The sequence below is a fragment of the Heterocephalus glaber genome, unplaced genomic scaffold, assembly GCF_053883595.1.
Source record: "Heterocephalus glaber isolate CG9 unplaced genomic scaffold, H.glaber_assembly_v1.0 deba00001444, whole genome shotgun sequence".
Lineage (NCBI taxonomy): Eukaryota > Metazoa > Chordata > Mammalia > Rodentia > Bathyergidae > Heterocephalus > Heterocephalus glaber.
The window spans coordinates 9,452,830-9,478,031 of record NW_028258297.1 but is presented as its reverse complement, the minus strand read 5'-3'; the positions used below and the strand labels follow the sequence as shown (position 1 = coordinate 9,478,031).

General features: G+C 44.6%; 2 protein-coding genes across 6 annotated transcripts in view; one reads left to right on the top strand and one right to left on the bottom strand.

The window, feature by feature from the left end:
• Positions 1 to 7,485, bottom strand: part of Fam227a (family with sequence similarity 227 member A) — a 50,393-nt gene extending 42,908 nt beyond the window's left edge. The window contains 3 exon segments of the mRNA XM_087214217.1: positions 957 to 1,039; positions 3,587 to 3,822; positions 7,053 to 7,485. Coding sequence (XP_087070343.1) covers positions 957 to 1,039; positions 3,587 to 3,728 — 225 coding nt within the window. The 5' untranslated portion in view covers positions 3,729 to 3,822; positions 7,053 to 7,485.
• Positions 7,486 to 7,550: 65 nt separating this feature from the next.
• Cby1 (chibby 1, beta catenin antagonist) lies at positions 7,551 to 24,952 on the top strand. Of its 5 annotated transcripts, XM_087213880.1 has the most exons (7): positions 7,586 to 7,701; positions 15,931 to 16,043; positions 18,311 to 18,387; positions 19,456 to 19,561; positions 19,741 to 19,859; positions 21,042 to 21,137; positions 24,550 to 24,952. In XM_087213880.1, the coding sequence occupies exons 4-6, from the start codon at positions 19,510 to 19,512 to the stop codon at positions 21,120 to 21,122; spliced, it is 252 nt and encodes an 83-aa protein (XP_087070006.1). In that variant the 5' UTR covers positions 7,586 to 7,701; positions 15,931 to 16,043; positions 18,311 to 18,387; positions 19,456 to 19,509; the 3' UTR covers positions 21,123 to 21,137; positions 24,550 to 24,952. The 5 variants fall into 5 exon arrangements, with proteins under 5 accessions (XP_004845658.1, XP_004845657.1, XP_004845656.1 ...); XM_004845601.4 differs by lacking the exon at positions 18,311 to 18,387 and having other exon boundaries at positions 7,551 to 7,701; XM_004845600.3 differs by lacking the exons at positions 18,311 to 18,387; positions 24,550 to 24,952 and adding an exon at positions 21,509 to 21,666 and having other exon boundaries at positions 7,551 to 7,701.
• Positions 24,953 to 25,202: the final 250 nt, after the last annotated feature.

Here is a 25,202-nt window from a genome sequence, read left to right as displayed (position 1 = left end):
GTTTTGTTGAGACAGGGTCTCATTACGTAGCTTAGGCTGGCCTCAAATTCCCAACCCTCCTGCCTCAGCCTGCCAAGTGCTGGGATTTACTGGAGTATATCATCACGTCTGGCTGGTGAGGCCACTCTGGAACAGAGTTAGTGGTTTCTTACAAAGCTAAACATACCCTTTCTACAAGATCCAGCAAATGTGCTTAGAATTTACCAGAGGGAGCAGACATCCACACAAACCCTGCACAGGGATGTTTACAGCAGCTGTATTCAGAGTTGTCAAAACTTAGTAGCAACTAAGATACTCAAGTAGGCTGCATGGATAAATAAACCATGCAGACAATGAAATATTATTGAATGCTAAAGAGAAAGAGCTATCAAGCCATAAAAGACAAAGGGAACCTTAAATGCGTATTACTAAGTGAAAGAAGCCAAGCTGAAAAAGCAACACATGTACCGTATTATTCCAATTCTATGACATTCTAGGAAAGGGAAAACTATGGAGATGTTGAAAAGATCAGAGGTGGCCGGGGTTGGGGGTAGGGAGTGAGAGCAGGCAGCACACAGAGGAGTTTTATAAGTACAGCACTACCATGGTAGATCCACATCGTTATGTCCATTATATCATACTGGACCAGACTCATAGAAGGGCGAATGCTCGTATAAATCATGGGTGTCGGTGATGTGGTGTGTGAATGTAGCCTCAGCGGCTGTAACAACTGAGATGTACAATGTTGGGGATGGAGGCATAAGGAAAACTGCACTTTCTACTCAATTTGGTTGTGAATGTTAAATTTCTCTTTTAAAAAATGCTGTGAATTTTTAAAACCTTTGAAACTTAAATTGTGCAAATATGCTTCCAAATGAACGAGACCCCCCTCAAGTACTGTAAGACCTGTTACAGTGAAGATGGAGGGACCCTTCCTTCCCCAAACCCTTGTCTCAGCTCCAGTGCCTGTAACTCACCAGGCTGTTGGCCATCGAGTTGGTACTCAGGTCCATCTCAGTGATCCTCTGGTTCACCTGGGGAATGGATCCTTGGAGGCAGGCTGGGAGGGTGTCAGCTAAGGAAGGATCACACACTACATCTCTCCACTTCATTATTTTGTCTGTAAGCATTCATGGTGCTGAGGATTGAACCCAAGGCCTTGAGCATACTAAGCAAGTGCTCTACCCCTGGGCTGACAGTTGAGTGGGGGCTTAGACCTGGCTGCATCACACTTCACTTTTGTGGGTTTTTTGCTTTTGAAAAAGGGTCTTGCTCTATAGTACAGACTGGCCTCAAATTTGTGATCCTCCTGCCTCAGCCCCCCAGTGCTGGCATTACAGGAATATACACCACACCTGACTACACTTCATCTTGTTTTAAGTGGGCTGCTTTATAAATTGTAAATGAAAGTTAACAACATTGCAGACACCTTGGAAAATATAAAAAGGAAAAAAGTACCACTCATGCTAAAAACTCTATTAGGATCTAGAGAAATTTCCTTCTGATATCTTTTTTTTTTAATTTTAAAAACTTTTTTTTACAGTAAAAGACACATTGCCATCAATCCCATTCAAAACATCAAACACACTTATCCCATCATTCTTGCCACTTTCTTTTTTTAAATTTTTATTTGTACGTATTTGTAGTACATAATGATCCCTTTCATCGTGAAGAGTTGGTACATGTACATAACACATCTTAATTCTTTTTATATTCCCTCTTGCTCTCCTCTACCCCCCTTCAACATAATTATAACCTCAGAAGATGCCTGTTTTACTGCTCTGACTTCCACCATTATTGTGAGCATTTTCCATATGGCTAAATAATCTTAATAATTACTTTCAATAGGATTATACTAATCTATTTAAAGGGTGCACCTTAATACACTCAGCTACCCCTTGGCTAGAGAATATTTAAGCTGCTTACAGCTTCCTGTAACTTTAAACAATGCTTGGGTACACAGGCTCATGCAGAGAGCTGTTTCATATTTTGGAATATTTCTTTTCAAAAATATTTTATTAGTACATGTTTAGAGTACATGCAGTTTACAGTCGTCTTGGGAAGTGGGTACATGTACATAATACAGCTTGTTTCTTTTTTTTCATCCCCTTCCCCCTTTCCTCCTCCCTCCCTCCTTCCTCCTCTAATTCCCCTATGCTGATTATCATTCTTGTTGATAATATTAATCTTAGCTCATGTTATGGCATATGTTTATATTCATTGAGGTTATTATGTTCCTGTACATGGTATATCTCTATTCTACTTATTTCCCATTCCCCTCCTCTTCTCTCCTCAACCTTGTTCTCTTAGATTCCTTCCCTATTCCAAGAGATCTATCCTCTTGTCCCCCTTCTATCCATCCTTTATTATTTTCTTTGTTTGTACTTTGCCTCACTCAAATGAGAGATGCCATATGGTATTTAAGCTTGTGTGTCTGGTTTATTTCACTCTGGAATAGTTCTTCAAGAGAGATTTTTAAGGTGAGGGATGGTTAGGTCAAAGGCTATTGTGACCTTGTTTACCACTGTTAAAATATGCTCATTTCGATGGCCCTCTGGATGCCCTCTTGACTTCTGCATTTCTTTCTGTCTGAGCCTCAGCTGGTTTAGGATACAACCTTGGTAAAAGCCCCATAATCCCATCTCTTCTCACTCCTTTCACAGAGAACAGGGTTCACTCTTCCTTCCATTACCCTCAAGTGGCCTCACCAATCAGAGGACACTTGAGAAAATGAGAACACCAAGAAGGGACATGACAAATCAGAGAAAGGGAAATGCATCAGTGAGGCTGAGATGAGTGCAGGATTAAGAAGCAAGAGGGGGCATTAGAAACGGGCCTAGCAAAATGAGACCCTGAAGCAGATTCAGATGGAATCATGCTTCACCGAATCATGAGAAGGGTTTCAGAGAGGCGAGGAAGTCGCGGGACGCAGAGTGGTCCGAACACTTTGCCTGGTGGCAGCATGACTTGATGGGAACAGTCCCTGGTTATTTATAACCTGAGAGGGCTGTTTGCTAGATGGGCTGGCAGGGCTCCAGAGATGGGGTTCTGTGATTCTGGGGTGTGATTCAGAAGGGAGACAAGGATCAGTGAAGATGGGACCAGGAAGGCAGATGCGGGAAGACCCTAGATGGTATCAGAAGGGACAAACAGAGGGCCTGGGCAGAAGGGCTGGCAGGGGAGGAGAAGCGAGGTCAACCAGAGTAAAGACAGAAAGCTAGGTCCCAAACTCACTTCTGCTTTATTCTTTCAGCAAATACATCCAGGGCTTCTTCCTTTGACTCTCTGATTATATCAGCAACAAAATAAGTCAGGCTGGGGAGGTAGCTTAGTGGTAGAGCACTTGCCTAGCATGTGAGAGGCCCTGGGTTTCATCCCTAGTGCCACAAAAATAAAACAAAACAAACAAAAACAACTCAAATCAATCCTATACAGTCTCACATTCTTTTAAAGAATAAGTTTAAGTATTTGAAAAAAATTAATGAGTGCATATGAACTGTGCTAGTAAGTAACTTGTATTATAGACGTAAGCACGAATTAGGCCTCTGAGGCCTGACTCAATTAGGTGCATCTGGTCTGGTTTTCAGCACCTCCCCTGGAAGGATACTGGATAAAAGGTCCTCTAAAGTCTTCCTCATAGCACATTCCGTTGCCTTCTGTACACTGAGGGAGACCGCCCGCTGCTCAGCCACTGGTATCAATGGTAAGGCGGTGGCGTTGATGATATCCATCTGCTTGTTGTAATTCATTGTCCAATTTTATGTAAAGTGGCAAACAAAACGTACCCACGTTTAAAAGCCTCTTATTTGCCCCTCCAGTCTTGTTCTCTGTTCAATCAGCCTCCTGGAAATCACAAATAACATAGAGCTGTCTTAGAAAACCCAAGAGGAAACAAGCCCAACAAGGTCACCTGCTAACCAGGGCTGATGGCCAAACGTATGACCCAGGCCTCTGTGGGGAAGAAAGGCTTTTGTCTGGGAAGCCCATTCAAGGAACAGGTATTTGTTTCTTCAGCATGTGGGCCCATGTTCCACTCATGATTAAAAACTGTTCTAGTTTTAAAAATAAAAAGACTAGAGGGCTGAGAAGCCCAGGTCTCCAGACTATCAAGCAAGCCAGTTTCCAAACTAGAAGTGAAATCAAGACTTTGCCACTCTGAGCCTTAAATGCAAAAGCAGGAGATTTGGTATAGATGACCCCAAGTCTCCTTCCAGATCTCAGATGTGATGATTCTAGGTTATAGGGCCCAACTCCTCAGATGAAACTCCCGATCTACCTGGGGCTTTCTGCTCCCTCTCAGGAAACTGGCCCCATCCCTGCCCTTCTTCCCTACCTCTAGAACACTCTGGCCTGACTGCTCTCCTAGGTCTCTGCTTAATGGTCAAGGGTCCAACACTGCCATTTCTTGGTTCCCCATGTCCACAGCCAGTGTTATTAGCCCTGTTATACAAAAGCCAAAGCTTAGATCCTATGCTCAAGCAACTTATACATAATGGAAGGAGCAAAAAAGGATCAAGTTTGGTGAAAAAATTAACCCAGGTGGCCTCTCACTGCTCTCTCTTTCCCTCTCCCCTGGCTCAGGCTTTATCTTCCCCCTTCTCCCCAACCATGCATCCCATATACCTGACCCACTGAAGTGTCCTCATACTCCCTGACTGTGTTATGCTCCTCACGCATCTATTCCTTTGATCATGCTGTTCCATCTACTGGACTCAGCCCAGGTGAAACATCTTTTGGAAAAGCTCCTTGAATTATTCCAGGCCATTATCACCGTGCCTCCTCCAAGAAGCCCATGGTTCTACTTTCATTTCTCGATTACAGCATTTAAAATATTGAACTGGAATGACTGTTTCTACATCTTTCTCCATTAGACAATTTACTCCTTGAGGATTAAGTTCATTCAATATTTTATTTCTTTTGGCTTCATTCATTTTACTGCTTTCAAGTCCAAAGTCAGTTGGATCATAGGAAAAGTTGGATCATAGGAAAAGTTGGCCCAGGCCCAGGTCAGTCCCATCTCCTGTCCCCTGCTCCTAGCCTTTAGCTATATATAAGCAAAGGGGAGATGGGCAGGAGGAGGCAGGTGCATTTTAGGGCTTCTCATTTTCCTCCCACTCATTCCCCAGAATGACTAGAAAACTACATGTTCTCTGAGAAGCCAGGCTTAGGTGACTCTGTCAAAAAGCCTCCTGACTCAGCTTAACATTATTACTCATGCTTAATGGGAGGCTTGAATAGCATGCTTCTTAAGAGAAATGTTTAAAATACATACCCTGTGCCCTGATGAATTTTTCATCAGAACATTTACGGATAAGTATTCTTTGAAGCCTGATAAGATTTAATTGTCACTACTTGACTAAGGAGGAAGAAAACTAGCTTCTCTGAATAGCTACAGTACAGCAACCACTGTGTTATATCTTGGGGCAGATGAGGGGGAAACCTTCTACTTCTCAGGGAACACAGATTCTGGCAGCAGAGATTTCAGTGTCCCTTGCTGAAGGCTGACATGTCCTAGCATGTGAAGACAATGCTGCCTGTGGAGTCAGGTACACTTCCGTTCATCTTCCCCCTCAGTCTTTTTTTTTTTTTTTTTGGTACTAGGGATCAAACTCAGGACCTTGCACTTGCAAGGCAGGTGTGGTGCCACTAGGCTAAATGCCCGGCTCCCCCTTCAGTCTTTCAATGACTATTTACTTAACACTTCCCACAAGCCAGCAGTGTGCTCTTCCTGGGGACAGAATGGTGAGATAAAGCACATTTGATTGCTACTGTAATAATAGTGCTTACATCTACTGGAAAAGACCTGTAAAAATCAAATAAATACATAAGTAATTATAAATTCTTTTTTTTGGTACCAGGGATCGAACTCGGGTCCTTGCGCTTGCAAGGCAGGCAGTGAAACCACTGAGCTAAATCCCCGGCCCAAGTAATTATAAATTCTAATTCATGAAGAATAATTATGAATTATAATAGTGAATGATACTTGTCACTACTGTTTCACAAGGAGGTGCATGGTGCTATGAGATTGAACACTAGTGTAGCTTAATGTAATCAAGGGGAGGGGTCTCGTTGCTAAAGGAAGAGCAAGCGTTAATTAGACAAAGCAGAAGGTAAGTATCTTCCAAGAAGAGGGTAGCAAAACTGGAAAGGTACAAAGAAGCTAGACTTGTGCTGCCCATTGCAGAAGCCACTAGATACATGTGACAAGTGATCCCATGAATTGGTTAGGGTGACTGAAGTTAAATTTAATTTAATTTAATTTAAATTTTAAAACTGAAGCAGTATAGGGCCGGGGATTTAGCTCAGTGGTTTGGCCACCTGCCTTGCAAGCGGAAGGACCGGAGTTTGATCCCTGGTACCAAAAAAAAAAAAAAGACACTGAAGCAGTATAAAATTTAAAATACTAACTTAATTTAAAAAAGAATACTGTGTTATGGATGTATGAAGTTAAATAAAACATTCAAATTAATTGTACTCATTTTGTTTTGACTTTAAAAAATATAGTTACTAGGGGCCGGGGATTTAGCTCAGTAGTTCTGCCGCCTGCCTTGCAAGGGCAAGATCCTGAGTTCGATCCCCAGTACCAAAAAATATATAAATATATATATATGGCGCTACTAGAAGATTCCAGATTACGTGGTCTGCTTTATGTTTCTGTTGAACAGTGCTGGGCTACACAGTGCAGACTTTGGGTCTAGGACATGGAACTCTCCCCTCTTTAATGCAGTATTGGAAGAGAATCCTCCTTGGAGAAAGAGACCAGGGATCCTGTCCCTCATTGCATGGATGACCTAGTATACCCAGTAGGCAGTCAGTAAATATCTCTTAAATGACCCAAGTTTCTTCGTTTACCAAATGGTGCCAGTACATGCTGTTAGGATAGTAGGAGACCCGAGGTTGATTCTTGAGTTCTCTGGCCCTGGCTCACTGGGCGACTTCGAAGTGGTCCTGGGGCCTCGGTTTCCCTTGTTTATAGAAGCCGAGAAGTGTCAAGGCGTGGGGAGGAAGCAGACCTGCCCGGAACCCATTCACTGTCAGAATGGGGTCACCGTCCGCCTGTCCGTTTCCCCTACCTGAAAGCATCGGTAGAATCCGACGAATCTGTGGCAGGCAGCACCACGTGTCCCTCAGGGGACTCCGCAAAGTCCTGGATGGGCACCCGGCACCTGTTGCCCCACATCCACCAGGAAGGGGTAACCTTTGCTTTGTGGGTGGGGTGGGGGCAGAAGAGGAGTCGGGGTGAGGCCCATTTTGCTACTGTGATCATGTCCGTGTGTTCTCCAGGGAACCCCGGGCGCGGTCACTAGTTTCACTTTTCCTATAACAATGGAACCTTTGCCAGCCTCCACTGTGCCCTTTAGACGCCGTTACCAGGGTGACGGCCGCTGAGGGCTTGGGTACCAGATCAACCTGTTTGTTGTGGGGAGAGTGTAGCTCCTCCTATAACACAGAGATATAAATGACTCCATAAGACATTTCCTTTGTACAATATATTTAGTATACTGGAGGGAGCCTGCAAGAGCCTCTGGTGCTTTCCAGGGGGGTTGTGTTGGCCTCTCAGGGCACCCCCACCCTTTCCTAGTGGTACAGTCCGGGGCTGGGCCGCGCATGCGTGCGACGACCAGGTAGCTGCAAGCTGATGGGCTGGGTTGCTAGGGGCCCACCTTGGTCCTTGCTGACGTCCAGGGATTGCCTTTGATCCTGACTTCTGGGACGCGACAGGTATGGCCCTGAGCCTGGCTGGCCGCGAGGCCTGGAATCATCCGAGACGGGTGGGACCCCCGGGCCTCCCCTGGAGAGGATCGGCGGGGCTCACCCTAGGCCGGCTCCGCCTTGCCCCGAGTGTGTTTCCTCCTGTGTGATCTGGGATAGAAGTTGCCCCCCATAAATAGGCTTGAGGGTGATTAAGTAAGATTGTGCGTGTGAATGTGTGTTCACAACCGTTACCTGAGTGCGTGAGCCCTGGTGGCCCTTGTCCTTGTGAGACGTATACCTGATTGGCTCTTAACTCTTTGGGGAACGCGTTTCCCTTTGATGATCGGAGGAAAGTCAAAGATTCCTCCCTTACCTTCTTGTCAGAATTGATGAATAAGTTTTATGGTCTGTTGCAAACTAAAGCTTTGGACAATGATTAGCAATTAGTGTCATTATCTATAGATAGGGACACACTTGATCCTACTCCTCAGGGTCGCTGGGAGGACTAAATGCCACAGTATCTTATGAGCACTAAAGCACTCTAACAACTTGTGAACTGGGTGCTGTTATTATTCCTGATCACAAATAAAAAAGCCAGGCCTCAGAGGGATAAATGCAGGAGTCCTCTGAGAGTGATCAGCAGATTGATGGTTGAGTCAGGTGCTCTGCCTTCACTTTCTCTTTCCCAAGGAGTTTGGCTAGAAAGAAGCTGCCTTGGGCCAAGGAGACAGCTTATATCTCTGCCCACACTACTGCCCCAGGACCCCAGGTCTCAGGATCTCAGCCCAAGTTGTTTATGACTTGTTAGATCTAACTTAAAAGGCAGCTAGTCCAGACCCTTCCTTCCCCTCATCCGTAACACAGTTATGTGTCACTTAAAGACAAGGACACCTTCTAAGAATGCGTTGGGGGGGTGGGGGGAGAATTTCATTAGTTGTACAAATGTTGTATATGTATACTTACATAAACCTAATTGAATAGCCTGGAACACACATAAGAGATTGTATATATATCTATATGTATCTATATGTGTGTGTTGGCCTATTGCTCCTGGGGCCACAGTGAACAAAAAATCATGAAATTAAATCAAGCACAAGAGAAAATTGTGCATTTAATAGGTGTAAACTTGTCTCAGATGAGACATCTGAGGGGACTGTCATGCTGTTTTACCCTAAACTTTTTTTATAAGTAAGAAGAGTACACTAATGATAAAAATATAGTATAGTAAACACAAACCAGCAACACAGTCTTTTATTATCAAGTATTATGTGCTGTACATAGTTGTATGTACTATACACTTACATGATAGAACATGCTGTACATTTATATGTTTATGCCTCATCACCATAAACATGTGGGTGCATTTTGCCACAACCACATGGCCACGATGTCAGTAAATGATAGGAATTTTTCAGCTCCATTATAATCTTACAGGACCACTGTTGTGTCGGTGGTCTTTTGTTGACTGAAATTTTTTTATGTGATCCATGACTCAGTGGTTGGCAGTTCTTGGCCTAAGGGTTATGACAATTAGTGAGGCCATGCATGAGAGGCTCCAGTTAAAACTCCAAGAAACTGAGCAACTCAACCAAGGTTTAGCAATCAGCTGAGTCCAGAGCTAGGCCTAAACTCTTATCTGTCGTGTCTGGATGATGGCCTTAGGTGCAGTGGTCTTAGCACAGTCAGGAAGATTGGCAAGGACCACCTGGCTTACTTTTTTTTTTTTTTTTGGTACCAGGGATCGAACTCGGGTCTTTGCGCTTGCGCAGCAGGTGGCGAAACCACTGAGCTAAATCCCCGGCCCTGCCTGGCTTACTTTTGCTTCTTCTCCAGATGCTTGGAGGGACAGGGACTGCCTTTTAACTATTTTTGTTTGTGTTGTTCATAACCAATACATAAATATATTATCATTGTAACAATCCATTAAATCCAGAAGCTTATTTCTTTAATATAATCTTATATCAGATGGAATTACCAAATTGGACCATTTTTTAACCTATAAAGTGGCAATTTCATCCAAGGAAGTCAATTACTCCCCTTCCCAGGTTTAACCACGATACACTATGAATGTTTCTGTTTGTCATCTCATATGGGATTGTATTATACACATTGTTCTACAATTTGCTTTCTTCATGTTCAAATGTGTTATGGAGGTTTTTCTGGTCAGTCCATATACAACTGTCTCACTATCTGTAATTGCTGTTTCCTAGTCCAGTATAAGAATGTGCCACAATACATTTGGCTACACCAACCCTTGGTAGACATTTTGCAGTATTTCTTATTTTTCACTGTTATAAACAGTAGGGCCGGGGATTTAGCTCTGTGGTTCTGCCGCCTGTCTCGCAAGTGCAAGGTCCTAAGTTCGATCCCTGGTACCAAAAAACAAACAAAAAAACCCAATAGAGAACATTTGTGTATGTACAAGTCTTTCTGGGTTTTGAATCTGTTGCAAGATCCTGCCTTTTCAGTTTTTTGGGGATGAGAAGTTTCTGCCTACTTGGCGCAGCCCCTGGTTCTTTGGCACTGGCCTAGAGTATTTTTTAACACCCTTAGGCAGTCTCAGTCTTGGTATACCAAGAAGAACAACTGATTAACACAATTATGTCACCTTGGCTAAAGTAGTACAATTAGCAATGATGATAGCAACAAACATAGCCTAGAAAATGACAAATTGTGGTAACTATTTGCCACCTTTAACCATATGAACTAGATTGGTGGTTATATAACAAAATCTAAAATGAACCAGAAAATTGTATGCAATCAATAAACCCTCAATATGGTGATTTTACCCTTAGAGGAGAAACTTTAAAAGGGGTTCGGGAGGAAAAATAGAGAAATAGAAGAGGAAGAGATTAGAAGCAAGGCTGGAGGACAAAGGAAGATCATACAAACTTTGGGAAATGGGTAAGAAAGACAGATGGGAAAGAAGAGAAGGAAGAAATAAAAACAAGAACAGAAAAGAACAACAACAACACAAAAACTAGAAACTGTGTTCACACTCATAAGAAACAATAACAAACAATCAAGAAAAAAACAAAACAAGAACAATAACCAGAAAAGAGGAAAAACAAAAAGAAAGAAGAAAAAATTTTAAAAGTCCAATTTAAGGCATGTCTCTGCTGTCACTGGTAGACAACATGGGCAGACAGAGTCCAGATCTGAGTTGATTAATCTGAGCAAGCCAACCATAGATTTATGGTAGGGTAGTGGATAATCTCAGCAAGTCTGCACCTTTAGTTCCACTGAAGTTCAGGCTGGTTTCTGGCTATGAGGCTAGAACCAGATTTTTTGAGCTTGCAACAGTCTGTGTGCCTCCTTCTGGCTTGAACTCGGCACCCTCACTGTGATACTGGGAGCCACTAGATGGAGCCAGCCAATAGCTCTTTTGAGTTCTGAGCTCAGTTGGCCCCTCTCCAAAATGGCTACAGGCCAATCACCCTTTACTGGGTGATGTCTGAGCCCAAATAACTCACCAGCCAGTGCAGGTCACTGCATCCACTGCTCTGCTCCACTAATGAGTTTTTCCGTGGAGGCCTTTGGGGTCACCAGTAGTTAATGTACATGTGCAGGGTCGACCTGCCTTTCCTATGCCATGAGTCTGGGCTCTGGGAGAAAGCACCACCTGCCACCTCCCTCCTTTTTGCTCAAGTCTCTCTCTTAGCTCTCCCCATTGACTTCACTTCTCACTTCAGATCCTTCCTGGATCCTGGAAACCCACTTCGCACCTCCTTCTCCTCTTCAAGCTGCTATATTTCAGTGTCAGGGCACCAAATCTGCGAGAGACTCTTTCTCTGCTGCTCACCACTCTGCCATCTTCTATACAAGTCTTTCTGGAGGATGAAATTTTAGAAATAGATTTATTATCCAAAAAGTATGCACATTGCTGGATGTGGTGGCTTATGACTGTAATCTTAGCACTGGGGAGGCTGAGGCACTAGGATCGCTGAGAGTTTGAGGCTAGCCCTGAACTACAAAGTAAGACCTTGAGGCTGGGGATTTAGCTCAGTGGTTTCACCGCCTGCTGTGCAAGCGCAAGGATCCGAGTTTGAACCCTGGTACCAAAAAAACAAGACCCTGTCTCAAAAAACAAACAAACAAAGATATTGTTAGGTTTTGCATAATTGTCCTTGAAAGAATTATAATATATTTCTGCTGATAATAAATTGTCTTTCTTAACAACTTCACCAACATTGGATATTTATTAACTTTTTTTACCAATATGATAGATGAAAGTGCTTCTTCCCATTCTTTTTTTTTTTTTTTGGTACCGGGGATTGAACTTGGGTCCTTGCACTTGCGAGGCAGGTGACAGAACCACTGAGCTAAATCCCCAGCCTAAAAGTGCTTCTTTTAAAATGTATCTCCCACCAGGCGTGGTGGCACACACCTGTAATCCCAGCACTCGGGAGGCTGAAGCAGGAGGATCACTGCAAGTTCAAGGCCAGCCTGGGCTACCTAGTGAAATCAACCAGCCTGAACTACACAGTGAGACCCTGCCTTAAAAAAGTAAAAACAAAAACAAAAAAAGATGTACCTCCTAAGTTATTAATACAAGAATAGCTTGATATATACCTTTAGCCAACCATGACTACCTACTTTGGGACAATTGGTTAATTTCTCTGAGCTCTAGTTTTCTCATCTTCAATACAGATAAGAAAATACTGCTTCTCAGGATAATTGCAAAGAATGAAGGAAATATCTGAAGTGTGCCCAGCACTGGCCTTGACGCATAATTGATGGGCAAAGAGTGATACTAGTTTTTGTTATTGTGCCTTTTTCTTAAGATCTTTCTTCCTGCACATTCCTTCTGTTTTATTCTTGTTCTGCTCTCTACAAACATAAGATTAATCCTTTTCCCTCTTCTACCCTCTTTCTTTTTTCCAGCAGAAATAATACCAGGGCCTTCCAGTATGTTTTGGATAGTGGCATAGCTTTAGATCTCCCTGGCATCTTGGTTCCCACCCTGTCCCCTTCACCATCAAGCTGAAACCATTAAAGTTTTTCCAAGTCCTAAACGTGCTCAGGACCAAATGCCATCCCCTAGGTCAGTAGCAAACCATTTAGAGCTTTCAATGATACAAACAGCCTGCTGTGGCACACATGCCGTAAATTGGCCACCACTGCCTTAGGTTGTTGGTCTACAGTTGTTTTCAATTATAGACATATGCCTACCAGTGAAACTGTCATGAGCAGACATCTTCAAGTGGCTTGATTTTTTATTTATTTATAACTTTTTGTTTGTTTTTTTGAGATAGGATCTCATTATGTAGTTCAGGCTGGTCTTGAACTCACTACGTAGCCCAGGCTGGCCTCAAACTCACATTGATCCTCCTGCCTCTGCCTCCCGAGTGCTGAGATTGGAGGTGTGTACTACCATGGCTGGCTATTTATTTATAATTTTTTAAAAAATTTTGTAGTACTGGTATCAAAGCCAGAGCCTCACATATGTTGGGCACATGCTTTACCACTGAGCTACATCCGCAGCCCATTTGTTTAACTATATGTCACATATGTGTATATTTTTGTACTATGTACTATAAAACTTTCAAAGAATCTTCTATACTTTCATAATTAACATTAGTGAAATTGATTTCTATCTTGGTGAAAATCATTTTCTCTTTGGATACATGTCTTGTTAATCGTGATGAATTCATACTGTGAATTATCTTTTAATACAGTTGATACAAAACCTTGTTTTAAATATTCTTGAGATGACCCCTCCTTTTTTGGGTCATTTCCTTCTCAGATATGATGAACCTATTATTGCTTTTATCTCATAATGTAGTAAAGGAAGACTATACCTAGGAGTAGGGAAAAGGGAGCTCTGCCATTTTCTTTTTGCTGACTGCTTTCATTGTTATTTTTAGTCCATGGATTCTCTGAAGGATCTTTTTAAGCTACTTGAGTGTTATAAGTTAAAATTGGGTAATATATGGGAAAAAATGAACCCTAACCCTTGTCTTACATCATATTCAAAAATTAATTCCAGTTCCAGATGAATTATAGTCCTAAATATAAAAGGTAAGACAATAAAATTTCAGAAATTAGCTTTAAAAATATAGATGGTTAGGGTGATGGATGCCTGTAATCCCAACACTCTGGGAGGTTGAGGAGGAAGTTCGAGCCCAGCTTGGGCAATTTAACAACTTAGCAAGACCCTGTCTCAAAAACAAAATAAAACTGGGCCAGGGATTTAGCTCAGTGGTTTCGCCACCTGCTGCACAAGCGCAAGGACCCGAGTTCAATCCCCAATACCAAAAAAACCCCCCCAAAACAAAATAAAACTCATATGACTTTGGAGTATGAAAAATTTCTTAAACAAGATATAAAATGCTAATCATTAAAAAGTAATAAATTGGGCCGGAGATTTAGCTCAGTGGTTTCACCACCTGCTGCACAAGCTCAAGGACCTGAGTTTGATCCCCGGTACCAAAAATAAATAAATAAATAAAAAGTAATAAATTGGTTTTCATTAAAAATTAAGAACTTATTTGACCAAAAGAAGCCAATAAGGAACAAAATGGGATCCTACCTACTTGGGAGACTAAGGTGGGAGGATTGCAAGTTTGAGGACAGCCTGGGCAACTTAGTGAGACTGTCTCTAAAAAGTAAAAAGGGCTGAGGATGGAGCTCAGTAGGTTGTTCCCCAGTACCCTTCCCAGAGCAAACAAAAGCAAAAAGGCAGGTCACAGGTTGAGATATTTTTAGCACTATACTTATACAGAGTTTGCCAAAAAATGTATATATCAGGAAAAGAAAAGCATATAAATATTTTAATACTAAATTTATTGAGAAATCACGAGATTAATACAAGTTACTTTGGCCTCTACAATTACAAGAGATGGTCAAAGTGGTGGCCATTAGCTTCCAGACATTTTTATCAGTATGGCAAACTGCTGAAGTGTGTATACATTTTTTGGTGGACTCTGTGTATAACAAAGGACAAGTACAAGCATATATAAAGAACTCTTACAAACCAGTAAGAAAATGACAAACCCAATAGAAAAATGGCAAAAGACTTTAACAAGCACTGCCACAAAAGAGAGTACAGATATGTCCAAAGAGTATATGAAAAGGTGTACAATTTAGATACTGAGAAAGAGTAAATTAAATGATTCAGTACCACTACATAGCTACCAAAGAGGATGAAATGAAAAAGACAGAAAATGACAAAGGATTTCTTGTACATTGCAGGTAGGAGTATAAATTCTTAGAGTTACTTTGGAAAATTGTTTAGCAGTATCTATTGAAGCTAAAGATATGAATGCTCTACAAATCAATAATTCCACACCTAAGAACCAGAAAAATACACAGCAATACAGAAATACATGTCCAAGTATGTTCTTAGCAGCCCTGTTTTTGATAATCAAAAGCTGGATATAGCCCATATTCTATCCATTACCTGCAGAGTGGACAAACAACTTTTGATATGATCATGTGGTAAAATATTATATAGCAATACAACTGGCTGTGGAGGTGCACTCTTATAATCTAAGCACTTGTGAGGCCGAGGCAGGAGGAGCACTGTGAGTTCTGGGCCAGCCCAAACTACACAGTGAGACCCTGTCTCAAAAAACTAAACTAAACTAAAATAAAATAAGATAAAATATAGCAATGTAAATGAACAAACTACCACACAGAACAAAATGGTTAAATCTCATAAACATGTTGCGTGTAAGCCAGATGGAAAAGAGGACCTATATGAACGCCATATAAAGTTGATAGGCAAGGCTTGTGGGTGCTGAAATGTTGTGTCCTGATCTGGAAGGAAGGGGGGTGTGTGTGTGTGTGTGTGTTTGTAGCAAAACTCATGAAGGCTTACACTTAGGATTTACAGACGTGTCTGCATTTGTGTTATAAATATGGTTATAAATACACTTTCCTCCCTAAAAGCCCGGGCGATGTTAATAAATCTACTTCCCTGGGCCTGTGAGCCTGCAGCAGGCTTCAGTGGGCTGAAAGCTAAAGCATGGTGGGGATGCTATTGTCAGCTCTCCCCTTTCCTTGATGACATATGGACCAGGTGGGAAGCACTGTTATCAATCTGAGAGTGGATACCTGTGTGTCCGGAGAGCTTTGTGTCTTTAAAGTAGAGGATAGCCAGGTGTGATGGCTCACACCTGTAATCCCAGCACTCGGAAGGCTGAGGCAGGAGGATCACTGTGAGTTTGAGGCCAGCCTGGGATACATGAGTATTCATGGTTTGAGAACAGCCTATGGTCACCAATCTAACTGTTTGACCTTTCCAAACCTCAGGCTAAGAAGCATTGGCCTTTCCCTCAGCAGGCGAGATGCCTCTCTTTGGGAATATCTTCAGTCCAAAGAAGACACCTCCCCGGAAGTCGGCTTCCCTGTCCAACCTGCAGACTGTAAGTGTGGGGTAGGGCAGCCTGGCACAGCAGGGCTTGTTGCCTGGTGTCCAGCAACAGCATGGGCCTCAGACAAGTTGTCCCAGGAGAGCATCCTCTTAATTCATTGATTGCTGTTGCTGAAAGACAGTCTGTAACTCCTATTTGGGGACTATTGTCAGAGTTTATTCAACAGACAAAGGAGACAGTCAATCTTGTTACAGTTTTTGGTCCCAAACAATATTATCCAGTTTGACTTTCACTTCATTCCCAAGACTTGGCCAGGAACTAATCTTAGTCATGTTTGAGAATCAAATTCATTCTCAAAAGACAATGATTTGCCACCATTAGTGGCATTCAAAAGGGTAATGTGGTTTCTGAGGATGTTTGGAAGCCATAACAATAGCTTTGGGATAAATGATAACTTCCCCTTTGAATGTATAAGCTCTGAGTTTCAAAGGTTATATGACATTTCCTGGGCGTGGTGGTGCACGCCTGTAATCCCAGTGGTTGGGAGGCTGAGACAGGAGGATTGCTGTGAGTTTGAGGCCAGCCTGTAGTGCATGGTGACTTCAAGGACAGCCTGAACTACATAGTGAATCCCTGTCACAAAACAAAAAACAAAACAAAGCATTATATGACAGGGTTGGGATGTAGCTCAGTGGTAGAGCACTTGCCTAGCAGTATGGGGCGCTGGGTTTGATCCCAGTGCCACACTCACACACACACGTGCACATGCACACATACACAATACTTTTTTTTTGTACCAGGGATTGAACTCAGGACCTTTCCCTTGCCAGGCAGGCACAGCACCACTGAGCTACATCCCTGGCCCAACACACATAATAATTTTAAAATTATATATCACAAAGTCAGACCACATGGAAATCAGTTTCCATTCCCAGCTAAGAGATGTCTCTCCTCCATCTCCAGCACACAGATACACAATGACTCTATATACCAGTGGTAGTGGACCTATGGCACGTATGCCACAGCGGGCTGTTTGTATCATTGTAAGCTCTGAAAAGTTCACCCTCACTACTATATACTGTCACCCTCCTTTTCTGCTGAAGTCTTTCGAGCATCTGGGACCAGCTGCAGGGTCTTCGTCCCCCATAATCCTTCATGCACCAGTCCTGGTGCTCAGACACTGAGGAGAGACTCACCCTGGTTGCCTGGGCCTTTTCCTGAAGGGCTGGTTGTTCAGATCGGCTGGACCTTCACAGCCTGTTAGGGCTGAGGGTTAACCCCAGCTTAGTCCATTGAGTCCATTGTCTCCTGTCCCCAGTTAAAATCACAGTGGAGGCCAGCACCTCTATGTCAAGAGCTGGGCCTTCTGGATCTCAGTCTCTTGTGCTCCCTGGCCCTGAGCCTCCTGTAAGACCGCTGTCCTTACCAAAGGCTCTGAGGAGCTGACTATAGTGGAGCACACCCAGGGATCCCAGTGGTGCCTCCAGAATGTAAGGCCAAGGGCCTTACCAGATGCTCCAAGGAGCTGACTGTAGTGGAGCACACCCAGGGATCCCAGCGGTGCCTCCAGAATGTAAGACCAGACGGCATTCCCAAAGCAAAGTAGCTTAGAGAGGCGATCAGCCCAGAGTCCGAGGTTCTTTTTATAGGGGGTTGCAGGGAAGTTAACAGGCGAAATTTACAGAAGAGGGAACAAAGGTTAGTGGTCTTACATTTGCATGTTAATTAGCCTGACATGTACTGATGGTCAGCAGATGTTTTATAGATTGTTCTATAGATAGCAGTGTCCAAACATCAGTTTTTGAACAAAGAGTTGAATAATTATGGCTGATACAGATCTTATCTAGTGTCCCGGAACTAACAAGCATCTTTATCTATTTACTCACATTCAATCATGCTTGGGGCTAGGGGAGTTTTATGATTACAGAGTTATGAAGTCCCACACTCCCTCTCCTCTCTTGTGTGTTAGAGATGCAGGAGCATTGTGGGCGCTCAGGCCAACCCTGTCCTGACACAGATGTGCTTGTATGACTGAGCTCTCCATTGTAACTTGGATCAGCAGCCCTCCCTAGGTGCTGCCCCATACTTGGAAGAAACCTCAGTGCTGTGCCTGGGAACCGGCACATTTTATTAGCTCCTCATTATTCCAGGATAACGGCCCAGATTGTGGGGCCCAGATTGGGGCCTTTCATGTCCCCCCATCTCCCCTTCCTACTCTTGCTTTCTAAACCCCCCCACCCCCAGGACTGGGGATTGAACCCAAGGCCTTTGCACTAAGCTATAACCCAACCCTTTTTCCATTTTTTATTTTGAGACAGGGTCTCTCTAAATTGCCCAGGACAGGCTCAAACTTGCAATCCTCCTGCCTCAGCCTCCCACAGTGCTGGAATTACAGGTATGCGCCACCACACCTGACTTCTACATCCTTCTTCTTCAGGCAGCCATGCTTTGCTAGAGCCTCCTTTATGCATGGTACTCCTGCCTCAGCCTTCAGTCTTCTGCCCTATTCATTAGTTCCAGAGCTGCTAATTGATAACTTGTTATGTGCCAGGCACTGTTCTAGGCACTGGGCATAAAATGGATTAAGAAGAAGAAGAAAAAAAATCCCTGCATTCATGGGGCCAATATTTTAATTGGGAAGGGTACAGGAAGTAAGTTTGTCAGATGATGATAGGTGCTTTGGAACCAAGCAAGGGCTGGACAGGGCGCGGCGGCAGTGGAGCACAGTTGTCATTTGTAAGTAGGATGGTCAGGGAGGCCTGAGAAAAAACGAGGCACCTGAAGAGTCCTCGCCATGTTTCTTTTTCTCTTTTTTTTGCAGCCCTGGGAATCGATCCCAGGGCTCTGTGCATGCCAGGCAAGCGCTCTCTTCACAGAGCTACACCCTCAGCCTGGCTGCTCTGCTGAGCTGCTCAGATCTCCTGTTGCAGGGGTGAAAGCTCCCCCAGGGGAGAGCCAGTCAGCACCTAGTCCTGGCTCAGGCTGTGCTCAGTGAGTTGTATAAATGAATCCAGAAATTGGTCTGTCACACATTAAAAAACAACTACTACTGTGAATTGGGTGTTGTAAGTTATTTCTTTTCCATGATATATGTAGCTCCATAGTAAGCAAATAACTTACATTTTTAAAGGATTTTTTGAAGCCAGGTAATGCACGTTTGTAATTCCAGCATGCTGGGAGGCTGAGGCAGGCAGATTGCAAGTTCAAGGCTATCCTGGGGAATTTAGCAAGATTGGCTCAAAATAAAAGTAAAAAAGGGAATGTGCTGGGGTGTAGCTCAGTGGCAGATCACTTGCCTAGCACATTCGAGGCTCTGGGTTCAATCCCCAGCAACACACACACACAGTGCTAGGTAACGAAGAACAGAAATGGGCTGTTGAGGTCTAGAGTGAGCGGAAGAGGAGCGGATGAGGGCTCCTATTCCGAAGCCTCCTGAAGCTGTCACTTAGCGTCTCGCCCACAGTTGGATCGCTCAATCCGGGATGTGGAGCTGGGCCTGAACTATGGAACCCCCACCATGAACTTGGCGGGACAAAGCCTGAAGTTTGAAAAGGGCCAGTGGATAGCAGGTGGGCTGCATCTCTTGCCATCTTTTTTTTTGGTACTGGGGATTGAACTCAGGACCTTGCGCTTGCGCGGCAGGCGCCTGAACCACTGAGCTAAATCCCCGGCACTGCCTTCTGCCATCTTGCCGAACAAGGCTGTGGAAGTAAACCCCACAGTAACTCCAGCTCTGTCCTTCCTCCAGAGGCCGGGGTCAGTGGGGGTGTGGACCAGAGGGAGGCGCAGCGCCTCCGCAGGCGGAACCAGCAGCTGGAGGAAGAGAACAATCTCCTGCGGCTGAAAGTGGACATCCTGCTAGACATGGTGAGGAAGGGGATGGGAGAGGATGCCCAGGATGTCCCTTGAGTCATTTCATCCCGCCAGTATCTCATAGTGCCCCTTTGCCTGGATACGTTGCTTTGTATCAAAGACAAAAATAAGCCCAAGTGTGGCAGCGCATCCCTGTAATTCCAGCACTTAGGAGAATGAGGCAGGGGGGATCGCCACGAGTTCATGGCCATCTTGAACCACACAGCGAGACCCTGTCTAAAAAAAATAAAAGACAACTATGATACAGTTCCACCTTTGAGGTCTGGATGGGACCCATAGTTGCAGTGCCTTTTGATAGGGGCAGAGTTAAAGTCTGTACAGAGTCAGACGTCGACCCAGGAGGTTAGTTTTGCCTGGTCAGGAGACTTCATAGAGGAAAGGACATTTGAGCTGAATGCTGAAGCACAGCGGCAGGATGGTGGAGGAAGGGGGAGGGGTTTGCTCCTGGCTCAGAGGTGTTGGTACCAGGCAGGTGTCAGACCTGCAGGGGGCGCTCGCTGCATCAGGTGACCTGTGGCACCCCAAGGGACTGTGGGGAGGTTGCCTGGGAGCCGGCAGGGCGCACGCTCTTGGGGCTGGAGCAGGTGACCTGGCAGTGACAGCAAGAAAATGGGCATCACAGTGCTGTGGGCCTCATAGTGAATTAATCAAGACCAACGCTTGGAAGCGTGCATTGCTCAGGAAGCACAGGCCTTATTTCTTAGTTAACCAATCTCTACTGTAGAGTTGATGTCTCTCCATCCCTGACCTGATGTCTTCCTCCTCTTTCTCTGACATCCGGTGAAAGATCATCCTGATGAGCCAAGTCACGTTCTTTTTAAAGTATTTCCTCCTGAATTGTGATTACGTGAGCTGCAGCTTGGAAGCCACTTAAACTCTAATTGCTTACCTTAAAATCACCACTGGGTCTTTTTCCTCCTTGGAGGCCTGCTATCCTCACACAGGGGATGCCATGAATCATTGCTCATCAGATGTGGGCAGAGTGGACAGTAAATGTTCTTCAAGTACCTGTGCTCCTGGGTCCTTGGGTGGCTACTCCGGCAGGCTGCCCCAGGTTTCCCATTTCGGAGGCCGCAGGGCTAGAGGAATCCAGCAGGCCTTTCCCAGGGTGGCCTTGCAGACCCCATCACAGCCCCAAAATGTCTTCCTTTATAACAGTTGCCACTCCCCTTTCAGCTTTCAGAGACCACAGCCGAATGCCACTTAATGGAGAAGGAACTGGATGAACTGAAGAATGTCAGTCGGAGGAGGAAATAAGACCCCGAGATGCTGGTTAGGAGTAGGGAAAATCCCACTCACTGGGGGAGTAGGGTGAGACTGAGCAGTTTGGTTTTTAGCAAAACTAGTGGATTTGGTCCCAGAGCGAGCAACAACAGGTACTGGCACCCTTTGTTGGCAGAAGGAAGGTGGGACAGGATGGAGGAAGCCAGGAAGCCACAGCAGTGGCTGGGATGCCAGTCTGCAAGCTGAGGAGGGTGGTGAGCTTTGGGTGCAATGTCATGAGTCCTGGCCACCCTGTGGACAGATGCCGTTGGGAGCCGCAGCTGGTCTCCATCATCTCCCCCCTTATGCTGGGTTTGAGGGTGGCACTAGGGGTCTGGGATGAGTGACTCTCATGTTCTCTGCCGCTGCCCCTCTGCCAGGCCACTCATCCCCAGCCTGTGAAGAATGCTTCCCCAAATCCACAGCTCCTCTGGCTTCAGCTTCCCAGCAACAAGCACCAGCCTTCCACAGCAGTACTATTTTTGTGCTACCTTCCTGTTTATACTATTTCTTTTTTATTAAATGATACTGAGTGATCTCTCTGTGGCCAAAAGGACTGCAAAAAACCATGAGTTCCTAAAGAAGTAATAGGAAAGACCAAACTGTCAGGGTGAGGGGAAAGGCAGCCTTGCAGGGGACGGTGCAGCTTTCCTGTCCCCCGGAGGAAGTGACCCAGAAGTGAAATCATCTCTGCATGATCAGATTCTCTTACCCTGCTGCTTTGGGAGGTGGAACTGGCCTAGCCTGGCAGGGACCAGAGGTTGGCACAGGAGTTCCTACCTGAGTCAGTGTGAGCCAGGTCTCTGTGTGAAGGGGAGCCCAGTGGTCATGCGGGTGCAGACACAGAGCCCAGGTTTCTGTAGCCACATTGCGTGCCTGGTACCAAAGTCCTTTGCACACACCATCTCCTTGCCCCCAGTGTAGCCCTGTGCAGCAAGACTATCAGCATGACTATCAGCAGGTAAGGAGTCAGACAATGCTGCTACTGCCTCACAGCCTGAAAAACAGACAGGGTCTTGCTAAGTCGTTGAATTGACCAGGCTGGGCTTGAACTTGTGATTCTCCTACCTTAGGCTCCAGGATGCTAGAATTATATAGGCATGCGCTACTACAGCTGGTTCAAATGTGCATTTTTTTGTGGGAAAGGCTTGGAGCTTTTATAAGATTCTCAAAGGGACCTATTTGACCCCACTCCATTTAAGAACTACTATATCCTTGCCAAGTCTGGCAGTACAAGCCTGTAATCCTATGACTCTGGGAGGCTGAGACAGGAGAGTATCAAATTGGAGCCCAACCTGGACAACTTGGTGAGACCTTGTTTCAAAAGAAAATTTAAAAAAGGGCCTGGGTTGTAGCTTAGTGCAAAAGCCCTGGGTTCAACCCCCAGTGCCACCACAAAACCAAACCAAACAGATTCTTACAGGACAGAAAGAGGAAAGGAGGCAGTGGTGAGCTTGAGGGAGGAAGAACAGAGGAGCAGGAGCCCAGGGTCCGAGAACCCCCTCACCCCGACTCTGTCACCTTGGTTCCAACACGTGGTGTCACCATCCACTCCCTGGCACCCTTCCTTGTCCTTTGTTCATCGAGATGACCACTGTCCTGGCATCAGGCTCACCGTGTGGCCTTTGTAGCTGAGCATTAGTCCTTGAAACCCTGAGGGATGCCACAGGCCCGTCCTCTGCCCACTGCACTCCCTTCTCTGGCTTGTCTCATCTAGTCCTGGAATTCTGGACACTTTGTATCGTACAATTACCAATGTTTTCTTAAAATTCCCTTGGCAATTTTATTTTATTTTATTATTATTATTATTATTTTTGGTACCGGGGATCAAATTCGGGTCCTTGTGCTTGCGCAGCAGGCAGCAAAACCACTGAGCTAAATCCCCGGCCCTGGCAATTTTATAATTACTGGAAAAGCTCAATTAGCCTTAAATTTTTTTTTTTTTTTTTTGGTACCAGGCATCGAACTCAGGACCTTGAGCTTGAGAGGCAGACAGTGGCACCACTGAGCTAAATCCCCAGCCCAGTCTTAAACATTTTTTAAAACCATGTAACATAAAAACAGGGCATAGTAGTGCACAACTGTGATTCCAGCACTCAGGAGCCTGAGGCAGGAGAAAGGATCACCATGAATTCAAGGCCAGCCTGAATTACATAGTGAAACCCTGTATCAAAAATTTTTTTTGTTTTTGTTTTTAGGTACCGGAGCTCAAACTCATGACCTTGTGCTTGGGAGGCAGGCGCAGTGCCACTGAGCTAAATCCCCGGCCCTAAAAAAAAATTGTTTTAAGTAAGAACTTTTTAACACAGAAAAATAATTCATAAGTATACAGCTTGATGATCAGCTTGGTGATTTACCTCAAATTAATATCCCATACTCACCACATGAGTCAAGAACAGAACCTTCCCCACACCCCAGAAACTACAGTCCTGCTCCCTTCCAAATATATTACCCCTCTTCCTCAGAGGGTGCTGACTGCTCACCATTGTGACAAAAGTCCTACACTCACAGACGCCCCATCCAAAGACTGAAGGCCTGGCCAGGGATTTAGCTCAGTGGTTCCACTGTCTGCCTTGCAAGCACAAGGACCCGAGTTCGATCCCCGGTACCAAAGACTGAGGACCTGAGCACTGTATCAGAGGACCCGCCAGCCCGAGCCCCGATGCAGTATGTAAGCATAGGACCATTATGAATCAGATAAAGATTTGAACTGCCAGGGCCTCAATTCAGTTAGCTAAAGGTATATATCAAATTACCTTTTAATTAATAACTTCTGGGAGCACGTATAAAAAGTATGTACAACAACAACAAAAATTGAACAAAGAAGCATTTACATCCATTGTATGGTTGAAAAATTAAAATTTGGCCAGGCATGCCTATAATCCCAGCACTCAGGAGGTTGAGGGAAGAAGATCACTGTGAATTCCAGGACAGCCTGAACAATGTACTAAGATCCTCTCTCAAAAAAAATTTTTTTTAATGTGGATTGACACCTAATGAAGAGGAGGCCTAGGGGAAAGGACACTTCCATGTACTACTTAGCAAAAGTATATGCTAGGGCCAGGATTGTAGCTCAGTGGTGCCTCACCTGCCTAGCAAGCACAAGGTCCTGAGTTCAAGCTCCATTGTGTGTGTGGGGGGGATATATATATGCTATAGTTCTTTGGAGACAATTTGCTAATACCAAGCAAAATTTAGTTTGCTTTGGTTTTGAGGTGAGGGGATCATACCCAGGTCCTCACATGTGCTAGGGAAGCAGTCAATCACTGAGCTACATACCCAGCCTCCTAGCAGAACTTTAAATGTGCATACTTTCTGGCCAGCAAGCCCACTTTTAGAAATCTGTCCCCTAGAAATACCTGCAGTGACCCTACACTGTGCCTCAATTTTCACATGTCTTTTTCTTTTTCTTTTCACACAGGGTCCCTCTGTGTATTCCAGGCTGGACTTAAACTCACTATGTAGCCCAGGCTGTCCTCGTACTCATGGTGATCCTCCTGCCTCAGCCTCCCAAGTGCTGAGATTACAAGTCTGCACCACCACACCTACCTGTTTCTAAAATAGGGATAACAGGGAGGCTGAGACTGAAGTTATGTAGTGAGTTTGAGGCCAGCTTAGGGTACATAGAAAGACCCTATGTTAAAAAAATCAAAGCCAAACCAAACAAAGCCAAATAAACAAACAACAAAAACAGAAACAAAACTAATCCTGTTTGGGAGGCTGAAGCTGGTTTGAGATTGATCGCAGGTATGAAGCCATCTAAAACAATTTAGCAAGATCCTGTATCCAAAAAAAAAAAAAAATACACAGCATACCTCATCCTTCAGGGCTGTTACCCTTTGTTTTGCTTTTGGTGCTGCCAGAGTTTTAGGGCAAAAGCCTTTGCTCCAGGAGTCCCAGCAGCAAGGTTCAGCCACCTGTCCCAGGATGAGAGGTGCTAAAGGGTAGGCAAGGAGCTTTAATCACCAGGGCCAAGCTGGGAATCACGGACAAAGAGCTTCAAGCCCTGGGGTTTTATAGAAAAGGGAAGCAAAGGCAGGGGCTGGGGGTTTGCATAGCTGGGAGTGCACAGCC